Below are 14,817 nucleotides of genomic sequence, written 5' to 3'. Positions count from 1 at the left end.
GCAGCACACACACACACACACACACACCACAGCCCTAGAAATGAAGTTGCCGCCAACTATATCTTCATTCTGCATTCCACATACTGTCAAAAGTACTTCTGAAGTCCGTTATCTCTGTGATACGCCCTTTATCTGTCTCCACATTGACTCTTCCCATGGTGAACAAGGTGTGCAGGTTCAAGCCCAGCCTATGAAAAATGGCCAATGCAGGAATGACCCAGTCTTCTGCCTCCATGTTCTGGACTGTAATAGCCTCCCTCTTCATCTCATGGGTCACCGTAACCTTCACCAAGGTCACCAACTGTCTTAGTCTGAGGTTAGGACCAGATCCCAGGTGTGGGTTTGGTTATTAACACAGAAGCAGCAGACAGCATACCCTAGATTCACAAACCAGCCCCTCAAGCTCCAGAGTAGGCCAGCCCTGAGCTTCCAAGGTCTTCTAGGTGGCATGGAAGGAGAGTCGCTTTGAGCGGCGGAGGTGGACAGAGACCATAGGAAGGATAGTTTCCTGAGTTGGGACAGAAATGGGTATGGGGTAGCAGGGACCAGTGTACCCCACAGGTCCATGGTACCTCAGCAGGAAGGGGCATCCTGAACCCTTCAAGAGAAGCAGAGTGAATTCCAGTCCTGAACCCTGGCACCAGGTAGCGGAGAGACAGTCTTATAGCTGGTGAGTGGAAGGAACAAAGGCCTCACTAAAATCCCTGACTTTGGCCCCCAGGAGACTGAGGGATCCCCCACGACCAATGCTATAGGCATGGGAAGAGCCTGAGGTGACTGGAGTTGGATTCCCTGTTACTCACTAGGTGAGCAGGATAATCTGACTCAAATGGCAAAGGTGTGTGACCATGCAGCCTCGAGTCATTCATAAAACCGTGTCACAGGCACGTCTCTGGTGGTCACATGCCGGTGTCTGGGTGACCCGAGTGCAATGCTCTGCATTTATTCATGCTCCCTTGTTCTGCCGACCTACTAAAGCAGACTTCTAATTCCTGAACATCCTAATTATCAGCCCTTCTAAAAGAACTTCCTCCGAGGTTCATGAGAGCTTCAATTTGGGCTCTCACGCCAGTCGCTAATAACAAGTGTGGAATCTAGCTGGGCAGAGGGCAGAGGGCAGGGCTCTCCTGAATGTGCTGCTGAAGGCTCCCTTCCCTGCCGCCGCTGACATGCCGATCCGTCTGCTCTCTTCCCCTGGTGCGTTCAGCCTCGGGAATTTATCTAACTACAGTGATATCCATTCCACATCTCTGCCTCGTTCCTAAGGATATATTGTCAAATGCCTAGCCGAAACGTAAACCCACTCCATCTGCTACCTGTTCCTAATCCATCAGCAGTGACCTAGCCTGAGAAAAATATAAGTAGGGGAGGATAGAGGGAAATGACGTCAATGTGGTCTGGCCAACTGGCTCCAAATGGTCCCTGCCACCTTCCCTAAGGCCCTGTCCTAGGGTTGGTTACTAGTGCTGTGATAAAACACCATAGCCAAAGCAACCTGGGGAGGGAAGGGTTTACTTGGCTGACACTTCCGCATCACTGTCCATCATTAGAAGACAAGGAACTGAACAGGGCGGGAACCTGGAGGAGCAGAGGCCATGGAAGGCACTGCTTCCTGGTTTGCTCCCCATGGCTTGCTCAGCCTGCTTTCTTACAGAACCCAGAACCACCACTCAGTGATGGCACCGCCCACTATGGGCTGGGCCCTCCCACACCAGTCACTAATTAAGAAAATGCCCTACAGGCTTGCCTACAGCCTAACCCTACCAGGCATTTTCTGCACTGAGGCTCTCTTCTTTCCAGGGACTCTGGTGTGTCAGGTTGACACAAGACCAACATAGCCCATCAACACTGCTCAAACAGTAAGTACCCAGATTCACGGCTGCTAATGAGGTGCCCCTCCACCACACTGAACTGTCCCAAAGGCCTGGAATGAGTTTACGATCTCACTGTGTGTTTCCACCAGGACTCAAACTCCCAGAGACACACCAGCCTGTCTCCCAAGTGCTGGAATTAGATCTCATGCCTGACACGCCCTGAGATCTCTGCACATTCCCACAGTAAGAGAAGCCGGAGGAAAGCAAAGAAACACAAAGACAGTGATGGATGTTTTCTCATATTTTAATTAACAAATCTACAGGAAACCTTCATTAAATCAGGAGATGTAATATAAATTATAGTGGCCTGTATATAAAATGTGGCACCAAATATGGCCTCTGGGGGATCATATATAAAAATAGGCATCAAAATCTGTCCCAGAACAAGGTGTAGCAGCTGACACAGTTCTGATGAGGATAGCCATGTGTCAGGCCATGTGACAGCCATTGGTCCTCCAGGTGACAGTAGTCAGCCCCAAAGGCAGGACCCTCCACAGCACCAAATGTCACAAGCCTGGCGTGCTAGGAGGAACAGGAAAGGAGCACTCCTTTCCAAGATCCCTGAGCCCCATCCAAGCTCAGAAACCCGGCTCCCTTTTAGACAAACCATCCTGACTACAGAAGAACTCCGGGACATTTTTAAATATGTTTTTCCCAAGGAAGTGACCCAGTGCTAACTCAAGGTGGTTTTCTGCAGGCCGAGACCCTGCAGGGCCCTCCAGGTCGGCTGCTCACAGAACAGAGCACAATGAGGATGTGATCATCTCAATGCAAGCGAGCGGCCTCAGTGCAGACGCTAAGCTTCCAAGTATACCCAGGAGGGGGTGAGACACAGGGAGAGAGGGACCCAGATCTCATAGCGCTTTCACTGGCAGGGCTCCTCACTCCGGCTGAGTGTGGCCAGGACTCCTGTCCATTGGTTTCTACATTCAACAGACCCCTTCTTTGCCCATGCTGTGGCTCTGTGGATGGGGACAAGTATACCCGACTCAGTCTGGGACTGGGAAACGGGTGTAGGGCAGGCAAGAGTAGTCCCAGGGGGGGCAGCTGGGAGGAGACAAGGCCTGTGGGCTTTAAATGCCCACCCCACTCCCACTTCGGGTCCCAATAATTATTGCCAGCCTGGTGGATTCTGCAGAGGGAAGCAGGCACGCAACAGGCTCTACTGAGAGCAGAGTGCTTGCCTCAGCCGCCCCAGGCTTGTCTGTCTTGCTGCAGGGTGAGCTGACACTTTCCTCAACAGTGGTGACGAGTGAAAGGAGACATGAAGGGCAGGAATGTCTCAACCACCCACCACCTAGGCAAAGAGCCGGGAGCCACATGGTTGTTAATGAGGGACGTTCTCTAGCAGGCAGCACACTCAGGAGACAGGGCTCCATGTTAATGGGACCTGGCACCAATTATTGCCATCTCTTCTGTGCCAAGGTAACAGGGCAGCACTGTGCCTTGTCACTGTGGCTCTTCACAAATTGTTAGGGTGTTCTGTTTAGAACAAGGGGAGATGGGCCTTCCATCCTAAAGTGGCCTGACAGTACCCTCTAGTGGAGATTATAAGTAACACAAGGACAGTGTTCCTATTCATATTCGCACACTAGAGTGGTTTCAGGGCTCCCCAGAATGTAGGAAACAAATCACGCAGATTATCTTTACCAAGATAACCCTGACACTTAAGGACAGGCGTTGGCAGCCCTGCTGAGCACCCACCCTGCCAGTTGCATCCCCTCTCGGTCTCTGCTTCTGTACATTCTAAGGAGGAGCTGCGCTGTGGTGGGAGCCGCTGTCTCCTCAGAGTCTGGGCAGACTGCCTGCTGGTGCCAGGATGATGCCAAAAACGTAGAAAAGCCCCAGCAGGAGGTTGAGCTTGGCTGTCCTCTGGGGCAGCTTGTTGAAGGCCTGGCTGCGGAACTGCCTCTCAAGGGAGAAGGCCATGGGGATGGTGAGCAGGGGCAGCGCCAGGCTGATGCTGCAGTGCGTGGCCAGGATGCTGAAGATCAGGTAGGGCAGAAAGAGCAGCGTGTTGTAGAGCACATAGGAGAAGGTGGGCCCGATGAGGATGGCCAGCGTGACAATGCCGGCCTCCTGGTCAGACTCCATGTCCCTGGTGTTGTTGGAATGGAGAATGGCCTCTGTGCTGAGGGCCAGAGGGATGGCATAGACCAGCGGGAAGACGGCCAAGGACCCCACCTGGACAGCATAGGCGAACATCACAGCCAGTGGGCCGAAAGTGATGAGGATGACGAGGTCTCCCAGTGCCACATACTTGAATCCAATTCCTGCAGCCAGAAAAGCCAGAGAGGCAGTGAGCCAGGGGCTGGACACTGAGGGACTGTCCAGGAGATGACCGTGTCCACCGAGAGGCTGTGAGGATAACCACTTACCCCAAATGACCCGACACAGACTCAGGGTTCTGGGCTCAACCGCCAGGTACCTGCCAAGTTTGCCTTTTAGGTTTTGTCCCTAAAACCAGTTTCTGCCACAAAGAGCCCTGAGCTCCCCAGTACACAGAGATGACAAGAGCCCAAGAGCATGTGAAAGGCTTTGAGTCACTACATTAGACTTGCGGTGCCCATAAGACGGCTGCACTCCATCCTGGCTCAAGGGCAGAGAGTTCAAAACTGTCCTCAGTAAGTGCTCCTGACCCTCAAGGCCAGGTTGCAAGAAGTCGAATCTAAGGAGAAAACAGCAAAAGTCTGTTTGCCCCATACACACGTTACTATGTTCCCCTTTGGGCTGAGGTATGGAAGAGCGGTGAAAAATAAGCTCGGGCATTTCAGTATTGACTGATTGGCCCTCCTGATTGTATTTCTGTGTCTTCGTCTTTTCCTTTACCATCTTTAGCTCGCCTTTCTTTATCCACACTCCCCCTCTCAGGTATGAACCTCCCTCGGGCTGCTCGCCTGGCTCCGACTGCAGCCCCGAAAGACAGCTCTCTACATTAGACCAGAAAGCTCTTCTGCCCTCCTTCCCCAGCTCCACAGGGCGGACATCCATCCTACCTGCCGCCTGGAAAGACCCAGTGACACACCACGGCATTTCACAACCTATGCACTGCATATGAAGAAACTGCCACCCAAGTGATGAGGAAGACAGTGAAAGTTATCAGTCAGGGTTCTGCCCGTGGTTCCCTTCAAAACCAGCTCAATCCCTGGCGACCATTCTGCTCCATGGCTTGCCTACAGCCCCTCCGTCCAGCCCCCTCAAGATCCAGCACCACACTCATCCCAGGTCCAAGTGAGGGTCATGTGACTCTGGATACTGCACCCCCTTCCTACCTTCCTAGGTGGCTCTTGATCGTGTGAGAACCTCCCACTCCATTCCAGGGCTCCTTTAAAACTCTGGGCTTGCCCTTCCTCCCAACATACACTCAAACCCTCAACATCCTGTGTCCTTTGACTCAAAGTCCCAGCATCTGGCTCCCCAGTACTTGGCACTAGGACTGAACTGAGCACAGGGCATAGTAACAAACACCCTAACCTCAAACTGAGGTAAGGAGGTCAAGAGGACTTCCCACCCAGACTGGAACCATAACGCCATGTAAAGCGGTGGGAGGTGTCGGGAGAGATGAGCCAAACTTTGACAGCTACAGCAGCTGGGAAGCCTTTGGATCTAGTGATGCTGTAAGGTCTGGCCTCAAGAGTATCTGATCACATTTTAACCAGTCCAAAATGGCAGATGACAATGATCTGCAGGGGATCTAAAATCACAGGAGCCAAGGACCAAGAGCTGGCCAATTTCACATTCCAGAAGCAGTTGTGGGTCTCCGGCACCAAGTGGAACAGCCCTGGTTTTGAACATGCCACAAGGCATCACAGGCATGACCCCTCAGTTTCCCCAGAGCCAGGAAGCTGATTCCACACAGCCACACTGCGTGTCCATGACTTGGTTATCTGAGGACATGTGCCCAGGAGGCCGTTCCCTTGAGAGAACACCAGCCCTGAACTAATGAGCCCACCCCCGACTCCCCCCCACCCCTGAACACCACAGGTATTCAGGAAGCCTCCTCCCCCGGCCAGGCTAGCACAATGCTCCCCCACTTTTCACTTGCATTCACTGACCTACACACCACAACAGGACTCTGGACGAGGAAGAAGTGATCCAAAGACCCCTCCTTCTGCTAAAAGTGACTGAGGCAGCTGCCTATGGAGCCTCAGTCGTGAGCATGCTTCCCCAGACACTCTGGGCTCTCTCACTCCTCTGCAGCCCCCAACTTTCCACTACGTGGCTGTTTGCCTGCCTCTATTACAAAAGGTATGATTTTCCTTTCTCTTCTCCATCTCCCTTCTCCCAGCAGCTAGAGATCTGCAGCTTGCTTTCCCCTGGTGATCTTCCCTCTGACTCTAATAAAACTGTATTCAAGCTCCAAAACAAAGCAAAGCAAAACAGAAATCACAACAGAAACCTGGGACCCCACCTTAAGCAGCTCCTCCAGCAAAGCCAAGCACGAACCGACTCAAGGAAGGAGAAAGGCCTTATAATCTTGAGTTTATCTGATGCAAGAAAACAACAGAGCCTTTGGGGAGAGAGAGAAGCTCTCTATGTAAGACAAGGCCCTAACCCTCCTGACTCAGAGATGTGACCCACATGGGACTCTGTTTAACCATTCCCACCCCTCCCAACACCCCGCTCTGAAGGAGCCAGCACAGTGAAGTACAGTGCTGGACGCTTCTCCACACAGCAGCCAGAATTAATCTGTTAAGACTACATCAAAAAGTTGGCAAGGGCCAGGGGGTAGTGCATGGCTGTAATACTAGCACCTGGAAAACAGAGGCAGGACGATCATGAGTTTCTAGCCAGCCTGGCTACAAAGAGGGAGGAAGTTGGCAAAGGCACAGCGCCAGAGTCTTATGCCGCTGTGGGAATATGAGCAACACAAGTACTCCTGAAAGGGGTTGGCAGCTCTTTGTAGAGTTAAACGTCACCCAGTAGAGGTCACAACAGTTTCATTTCCAGGCATTTACTCAAGAGAAATGAAAACAAATACTCATAAAAAGACTTGAACATGAACGCTCAGTCACAATAGAAAGGCACAGCTACAACCCAAAGGTCCCTGAACAGGTGAGCAGAACACAGTGGGGTATGTCTCAACAGATGTTGTTCAACAACAAAAAGGAGCTGCTGACATGCGTGACAACACGGTGAGCTTCAAAAACATCGCACTGGGCAAAGGAAGCCAGACTCAAAGTGATCATGTTGAGGCCAGACGTGGCAGCCCACACCTTTAATCCCAGCCCTTGGGATGCAGAGGCAGGTGGATCTCTGTGAGTTGGAAGCCAGCCTGGCCTACATAGTGAATTCCAGGCTAGTCAGGGCCATATAGAGAGACCTTGTTTCAAAACAACAAAACAAAATAAACTAAACCCTAAAACAACAAAAACATAGTTCATATTGCAATAAGCAAAGTCACAAGTAGTCCATACAGAATGGGTTTCTCTACATGGTGCTCTAGCCCTCACAGAATCTGAGTGAAAGAAACTAGAAGAGCAGTTACCTGTGCCTAGATGGAGATGTATGGGGAAGGTGTGAAGAGCCCAAGGAAGTCCTGGGAGTAATGGAAATGCAGGGACTACGAATGTTCATCACATCCATCAAGTGTGGTGATATATTATGTATGACTTAATAAAGATTGCCTGACAGATCAGGGAAGCAAAGCAGCCAGCCACCAGCTCTTACCTCCACCTCAGGCAGAAAGGGCTGCCCTGTCCTCAGTATGGCTGGAGAATAAATCTCTGAGACTGAATACTGAATGCCCCGTTCCTATTTTACATCCCTCTCTAGAGCTGGGGTTAAAGGCGGGGAATCCCAAGTGCTGAGATCTCCTTTGTGTGAGCTCTTTCTCTTTTAGATTGATTCGCTCTAATGTAACCCTGGGTGGCCTTGAACTCACATAGATCCATCTGCCTTTGTCCCCTGAGTCCTGGGTTTAAAGGTGTGTGCCACCACTGCCCAGCTTCTATAGCCAACTAGTGTGGCTGGCTTTGCATTCTAATACTTCAGGCAATCTTTATTAAGTCATAAATAATATATCACCACAATTCCCCTATTTTGTCTAATATGAAACAAACACACTTCACTGCATGTCAATTCTATACCAGTAAAAGCCAATGTTAAAAGGAAATCTAAAGATAGGCAGTCATGGTACACACCTTTAATCCCAGCACTCTTGAGACAGGCAGGCTCTGGTGGTGGTGGTGGTGGTGGTGGTGCACACATTTAATCCCAGCACTCGGGAGGTAGAGGCAGGCAGATCTCTGTGAGTTAAAGACCAGCTTGGTCTACAAGAGCTAGAGCTAGTTCCAGGACAGCCTCCAAGGCCACAGAGAAACTCTGCCTTGAAAAAAAAAAAAAGACAGGCAGATCTCTGAGTTTGAGACTGTGGTCAGCCTGAACTATATAGAGTGAGTTCCAGGACAGCCAGGGCTACACAGAAACTTAGTCTCAGATAAAAGAGAGAGAGAGAGAGAGAGAGAGAGAGAGAGAGAGAGAGAGAGAGAGAGAGAGAGAGAGAGAGAAAGAAAGAAAATCTATAGGACTGGAGAGATATCTAAGTGGTTAGGAACACTGGCTGCTCTTCCAGAGGACCTAGGTCCAGGTCCCAGCACCCACAGGGCAGCTCACAACAGCCTGTAACTCCACTTTCCGGGGATCTGATGCTCTTCTGATTCTGTAGGAACCTGCACATACCTGGTGTACATGTATACATACATGCAGGCAAAACACATGTGCACATACAGTAAAAATAAATATTAAAAAAGACAAGTGGGATTGTCTCAATACATGCCAATCTTAGTTGCTCACTACATGAGTACTTTAACTTGCATGTGTAGCATGTGTTACATACACATATGCAGTTGTGCTCACTGTTGTACATGTGCATGCCTTCCTCTATCACACTCGACCTTTTCTGAACTGTGTTGGGGTCACTTGGAAGCCCAGGCTGCCTCTGCTTCCTCTGCTGGGATTATAGACATGAACCATCACCTGGCTAATCGTATAATTTTAAATAAGACAGAAATCAAGACCTCCCAAAGAAGGTGACATGGGAGATTAGAGTGAGCCACACAGAGATGGGAAAGTCATTCCAAACAGAGACTGGCACCTGTAAAGTACATACCTTGATATTCCAGGTCCAAGAGGAAGACCAGGACAGGTTAGAGCTGGGAAGGCCAGGGGTATGTGGTGTCCTGGCTGTCACTATAAAGACTTGGCTTTCCTCTGAATGAGGTGGGAGCCACTGAAGAGTGTTAAACAGAGAGTTGCCAGCTACCTTCCACTAGCAGGGTTACTGTGGGTGATGATCTGGCAACAGTCTGAAAGGGATGAGGGCAGATGCAGAGAGACCATTAGGAGCTTCTACAATACTCCAGGGAAGGGGTCATGGTGGAGGCAGAACATGGGGTGAAATGGCCAGATCTCAGGCGGATTTTTGACAGAACTACAACTTGCTGGTGCCAGATATAAGAAAAGTTCAGTCAGCGGGCGTTGGTGGCGCACGCTTTAATCCCAGCACTCAGGAGGCAGAGGCAGGCGGATCTCTGTGAATTCGAGACCAGCCTGGACTACCAAGCAAGTTTCAGGACAGCCTCCAAAGCCACAGAGAAACCCTGTCTCAAAAAAACAAAACAAAACAAAAAAAAGAGAGAAGAAAAAAAGACCACTGAGTAAAATGAGAAAATGTAGGTGGCAAATATCCTTGGAGAGATTACCAGGAATTTGACTTGAGACGTGTTCCTAGGAGTGACCAAGAGCTGGGTGTGGCAGGGGTGTGGTTCACAGGTGAGGCCCACACAGAGCAGAGCACTAGGTGCTGCCCAGTCCCCAGCATCTACGGCCCAAAAGGCGTCAGATAGGAGCCTGGAGTTTCCGAGCCTACAGTGTGAGAGTCACCAGCTCAACAAGCGAGCCTGGCTGCAATCCCCAAGGAGCCGAGGGAAGAAGAGACAGGACTCTGTCTGGAGGCTGCACGGTGGGAACCCGAGAGCAGCGGAAACAGACCTCAGCGTGTTCTGGCTGCAGACTGACGCCCACCACCTGTGCCTTGTGCTCCCTCTGGACTACACCGGGAGGTGACCTTTGCACTTCCGGCCCTTCCGTCAGGGCCGGTTTTGTTTCTTTCAAGTCTTGGTTAAAATGTCACTTAAATAAGGAGAAGGCCTTGGTCTGGAGGAGAGTTCCCAAGGGTTGTGTATTGAAGAGCTAGTTGGCCCCTGGGCCGGTGGGATACTTTAACATCATTTTTATCTATGTGCACGTGTCTGTGAGGGTGGATGGGACACGTGTGCAGCTATCCGTGGAGACCAGAAGATACTGGATCCTGTGGAGCTAGAGTTACAGTGGTGGCTCCAAGTGGTCTGACTGACGTGGTGCTGGAAGTCAAACTTGGTGCTGAGCCATCCCTCGGCCAGTGGTAGAATGTTAGAGAAGAGTGGAGCCTTAGTAGGCGGCCTTCTAGTCACTGGGGTGTGCACTTGGAGGAGACACAGGGACCCGAGGTGGCCCACCTCTTTCTCTATTCAATCCCAGACCCAAGATAAAAGGACTTCCTCAGCTATGGCTTCCTGCCACATGTACTACCTTGCCAAAGACCAAAACGCCACAGGTCAATCAACCACAAATTAAAGCCTTTAAAATCAAACAAGCTTTTCCTCATTTTAAGTTGATTAACTCGGGTACTTTGTTACAGTAACGGAAAACTGGCTAACAGAAGGCCTCTCCCCTTCACCACCACCTTATCAAACTTTTTTTTTTGAGACAGAGTCTCACTATGTAGACTTGTACAGACCTTCCTGATCCGTCTCCCAGTGTGGGCATTACAGGTGTGGACAACCGCACTCAGCCTGTCAAACTTTCTGTTCCTTTGTCTTGAGACAAGGTGGAACCTGGAACTCACAATACAGACCAATCTGGCCTCAAACTCACAGAGGTCTGCCTGCCCCTGCCTCAACTTTCTTAACTGACCTAAATTTACAAGTGGCTGCTGGGCAGTCTCTTGACTTTGTTCCCACTCTTTCTGTGTCCTTTGCGTGGTCCTCCCCTCCCCTCCTCCGGGACAGAGCTGGTCCTCTGTGCTCTCTCACCAACTCTACTTCCTCATCTACGAGCCAGCGGCCCCCACACACACACCCGTCTCTCCAGCCCGGGCCTCCTCCATGTACCCCACTACCCAGCTCACATCTCTCCGCTTGGAGCTCTAATATTAAGATGTCCAAAGTGGATCTCCTGACTCCCCGCCCCAAAAGAAAAAAAACAAAAACAGCCATTCTAGCCTTGCCTTTCTCCCATCTGGCACGATAACATCAACTGCACCCTTCCAGTGCCTCAGGCCAACCCCTGAGTTAAAATTAATTTGTGGTATCCCTACCTCAGATCCAATCTACTGGCAAACAATGTCTACCTCCAAAGTCTGTTCAGAACCTGCCTCTCCGGTGCAAGCCACCAAACACCTTTTGTGAACTGCTCAGGGCCTCTGACGTCCACCCTACTCACCATCTGCCATAGCCAGAGAGACTCTTTCCAGCCATGACGTCACACTGCTGTGGGCAGCCCAGCAACGGTCCCTGCGCTTTATCATCCAGAGGCCCAAAGGGAGGACCTGCCTCTGCGGTCTGTGAGTCTCCCACCCTCCCCAGACACGCCCTCTTCCCCCAGCTACCTGGACTACCTCCCCCGTATGAGCACAGGGGGTTTCCTCCCTTCCTCAAAGTCATCGTAGTTCCCTCATACCTAGAGTTCTACTCCCAGACATCCACACGCCAAACCCATCGTGTCTCACTTCAGCCTAGCTCAGGTGTCACCTCCTTAGTGAGCTCCCTGCCAAATTAAAATAGCCATCAGTGTCCCCTGGTCTGCCCTGTCCCCGCACCACCTCTTACCCCCAGTTATGTACCGAGTCACACTTCAGTTAAGGGTGCACCAGATGCACAGTGGTCCCAAGAGAATAAAATGGAAGATGACGAAAAGAAAAATGAAATGCCTGTGTCAATGGATTACATGGTTATTACTATGCTTTCTTTCTTTCTTTTTTTTTTTTTTTTTTTTTTTTTTTTTTTGGTTTTTCGAGACAGGGTTTCTCTGTATTGTTTTGGAGCCTGTCCTGGAACTAGCTCTTGTAGACCAGGCTAGCCTCGAACTCACAGAGATCTGCCTGCCTCTGCCTCCCGAGTGCTGGGAATTACTATGCTTTCTTATAACATGGTAGACTTTCTTACTTCAAGTGGATGCCCATGAGCCAGAGAGGTTTTTAAGACAGCTTTTGGAAGTTGGTTCTCTCCTTCACCTTGTGGGTCCTGGAGATCACACTCAAGTCATCAGGCTTGGCAGGAGGTGTCTTTATCCACTGAGCCATTCTGCCAGCCCACGCTATGTTGTTTTCGTCTTTTTAGATTTATATGTGTCTCACTGTGCATATGTGAGACCCCAAAAGGGTGTGGGACCCCCTGAAGCTGAAGTCAAGTATGTTTGTAGGGTGCCCGGGTGCTGGGAACTGAGCAGGGTTCCTCTGCAAGTACAATAAGATCGATCTCTCGATCTCTCTCTTGCAATCTAGTTTCCTGCATTTGGGTCTGCTCAGCACATCTAGAGTGCAATGGTTAAGGCCACCTCTAGGAGGGTCACTTTGTGAACTACCAGGTAAGTGTAAGATTTATTTATTTAGGTATTCTAGGTATATGAGTGCTATCTAAATACACGCCTGCACACCAGAAGAGAACATTATAGATGGTTGTGAGACACCATGTGGGTGCTGGGAATTGAACTCAAGACCTCTGGAAAGGGCAGCCAGTGCTCTTAACCACGGAGCCATCTCTCCAGCCCCCGGAAGTAAGAGATCTTTAAGGCTATAAGTCATGTCTCCAGCTGTTGAGTAATGTTCATAATCCGATGCCAAATCCGGGTCTTCACAACATAAGGTTGTCAAAGGACACACTTTGGATTTCCAGTCAAGCGGCCTAGCTTAGTAAAGTGTCTTTGACACTTCTATAATTCCAATGTAAAGAAGCAGTTTCCAGTTCAGGCAATTGGGACCTTAGAGCAGGAAACTGACCAATTCTTACCTCCTGTGTAGAGAAAGGAGCCAGACAGGCCTCCAAAGTAGATGAGAGCCAAGTGCTCCAGTCTCAGAGTGGACAGGCAGTAGAGGCAAGCCGCACAGACACAGCCCAAAGTGTAGAGGAAGACTCCAAACCGGACAACATCCTGGGGCTCCAAGATCCGGTCCACCAGAGTCCTGTCATCACTCTTTTTGTGATCAATGCCCTTGGAAAAGTCATAGTAAGTGTTGACCAAATTGCCGGCCCCGTGCACAGCCAGGACAGCCACTGCACAACCCACCAACAGCCTGGGATCCAGGACACCCTGGGATCTGTAGGCCAAGGCACTGCCCAGAGCCACCGGGGTGAGTGAGGCACTGAAGCTCCAGGGCCTCAGGGCCAACACGTAGGAGGCGCACTTCTGTCTCCAGGAACGCTGTGGAAGCCTGTCCTGCTCGGGCCAGTCGTGTCCCAGCGGGTCCCTGTCCCCGACCTTGGTCGACTCTCCGGCCTGGATATTAATCTTCTCTCCCGGGGCCTGCAACGCAGCCATGGGAGCTACACGTGGCTGAAGTCAATTCTAAAAGTGAGCCACTCACGGGGACCGCCCCAGGACTAAGACAGGCGGGGCAGCCTGGCCTGACCTTTCTTTGGTTCCGCCCCGGGACCGGGCTTGGGAGGCAGTAAAAACAGGGGGCAGCAGAGAGCAGGCCATGCACCCCCACGGGGCGGGCGCCACTGCCCCGACCACCTGTCACCTGTGCGAGGCCTGGGGGGTTCCCTGTCCCGCACCACAACTCATTAACTCGCCAAAGCCCGCGGCCTCCACCGGGCCGCCGGCGCTGCCATCTTGTGCAGCGGCCTCAAGTGACCGGCCGGGAAACCCAGGCTTGGGGCGGGCAGGGCCGGGAGAAAAGGGGCGTGGTCGGAGAGGGGCGTGCTCAAAGGCCAGAGCCCAGGTTCAACAAAAGAACTAAAAGCAAGAGTCACGAAAACGATTTGTTTAGCACGCCTAGAATTTCAGGGCGTGTCGATTGCCGATGTACTTGACTGCTCGCTTACCGTTTAAAACTCATTGTGATGGGGATGGTTACCCCCAATAAATCCTACGTTGAAAATATTGTGTGCGAGCTGAGCCTGGTGGTGCATATCTGTGATTCTAGAACTTGGAAGAAAGTTCAAGGACATCCCTTATAATATAGTAAGTTCGAGGCCAGCCCAAGCTGCATGAGACCCTGTTTTTGGTTTTTTTTGTTTGTTTGTTTGGTTGGTTTTTCGAGACAGGGTTTCTCTGTATTGTTTTGGAGGCTGTCCTGGAACTAGCTCTTGTAGACCAGGCTGGCCTCGAACTCACAGAGATCCGCCTGCCTCTGCCTCCCAAGTGCTGGGATTAACGCTCGGCATGTTTGTTTTTGTTTTTTAAGACAGGGTTTCTCTGTAGCTTTGGAGCCTGTCCTGGAATTCGCCCTGGAGAACAGGCTGGCCTTGAACTCACAGAGATCCGCCTGCCTCTGCCTCTAGAGTGCTGGGATTAAAGGCGTGCGCCACCAACCACTGGCTTGAGACCTCGTCTTAAGAAAAACGAGAAAAAAAAAGGAAGGGGGAAGAGGGAAGGAAAGGGAAAGGAGAAGAAATGGAACATCAAATGGAAGGGAAGGAGAGAGAAAATAAAAGAAAAAGTTCATAAACAGAGATCCGGGGAAAAGAAATACGTTGCAATATTATGGAATAGATATATATAGCTATAAGAAAAAAACTTAGAAGTGTTCTGTGTACTAGAATGCAAAGACCTACAAGATATACTGTTTGTTTTGGTTTGGTTTGGTTTGGTTTTTCTAGATGGTTTCTCTATGTTACTTTGGAGGCTGTCCTGGAACTCACTCTGTAGACCAGGCTGACCTTGAACTCACAGATATCCG

General features: G+C 50.7%; 1 protein-coding gene across 1 annotated transcript; it reads right to left on the bottom strand.

Moving 5' to 3' along the window:
* Window positions 1-2,102: 2,102 nt before the first annotated feature.
* On the bottom strand, window positions 2,103-13,760 carry Ubiad1 (UbiA prenyltransferase domain containing 1). Its single transcript, XM_005079330.4, has 2 exons — window positions 12,923-13,760; window positions 2,103-4,147 (listed from the first exon to the last, which is right to left on the bottom strand). The coding sequence occupies exons 1-2, from the start codon at window positions 13,449-13,451 to the stop codon at window positions 3,660-3,662; spliced, it is 1,017 nt and encodes a 338-aa protein (XP_005079387.1). The 5' UTR covers window positions 13,452-13,760; the 3' UTR covers window positions 2,103-3,659.
* Window positions 13,761-14,817: the final 1,057 nt, after the last annotated feature.

Source organism: Mesocricetus auratus, unplaced genomic scaffold (assembly GCF_017639785.1).
Source record: "Mesocricetus auratus isolate SY011 unplaced genomic scaffold, BCM_Maur_2.0 Super-Scaffold_100042, whole genome shotgun sequence".
Classification (NCBI taxonomy): domain Eukaryota; kingdom Metazoa; phylum Chordata; class Mammalia; order Rodentia; family Cricetidae; genus Mesocricetus; species Mesocricetus auratus.
Note: the sequence above shows the minus strand (reverse complement) of the source record. Positions and strands in the feature narration are given on the sequence as shown.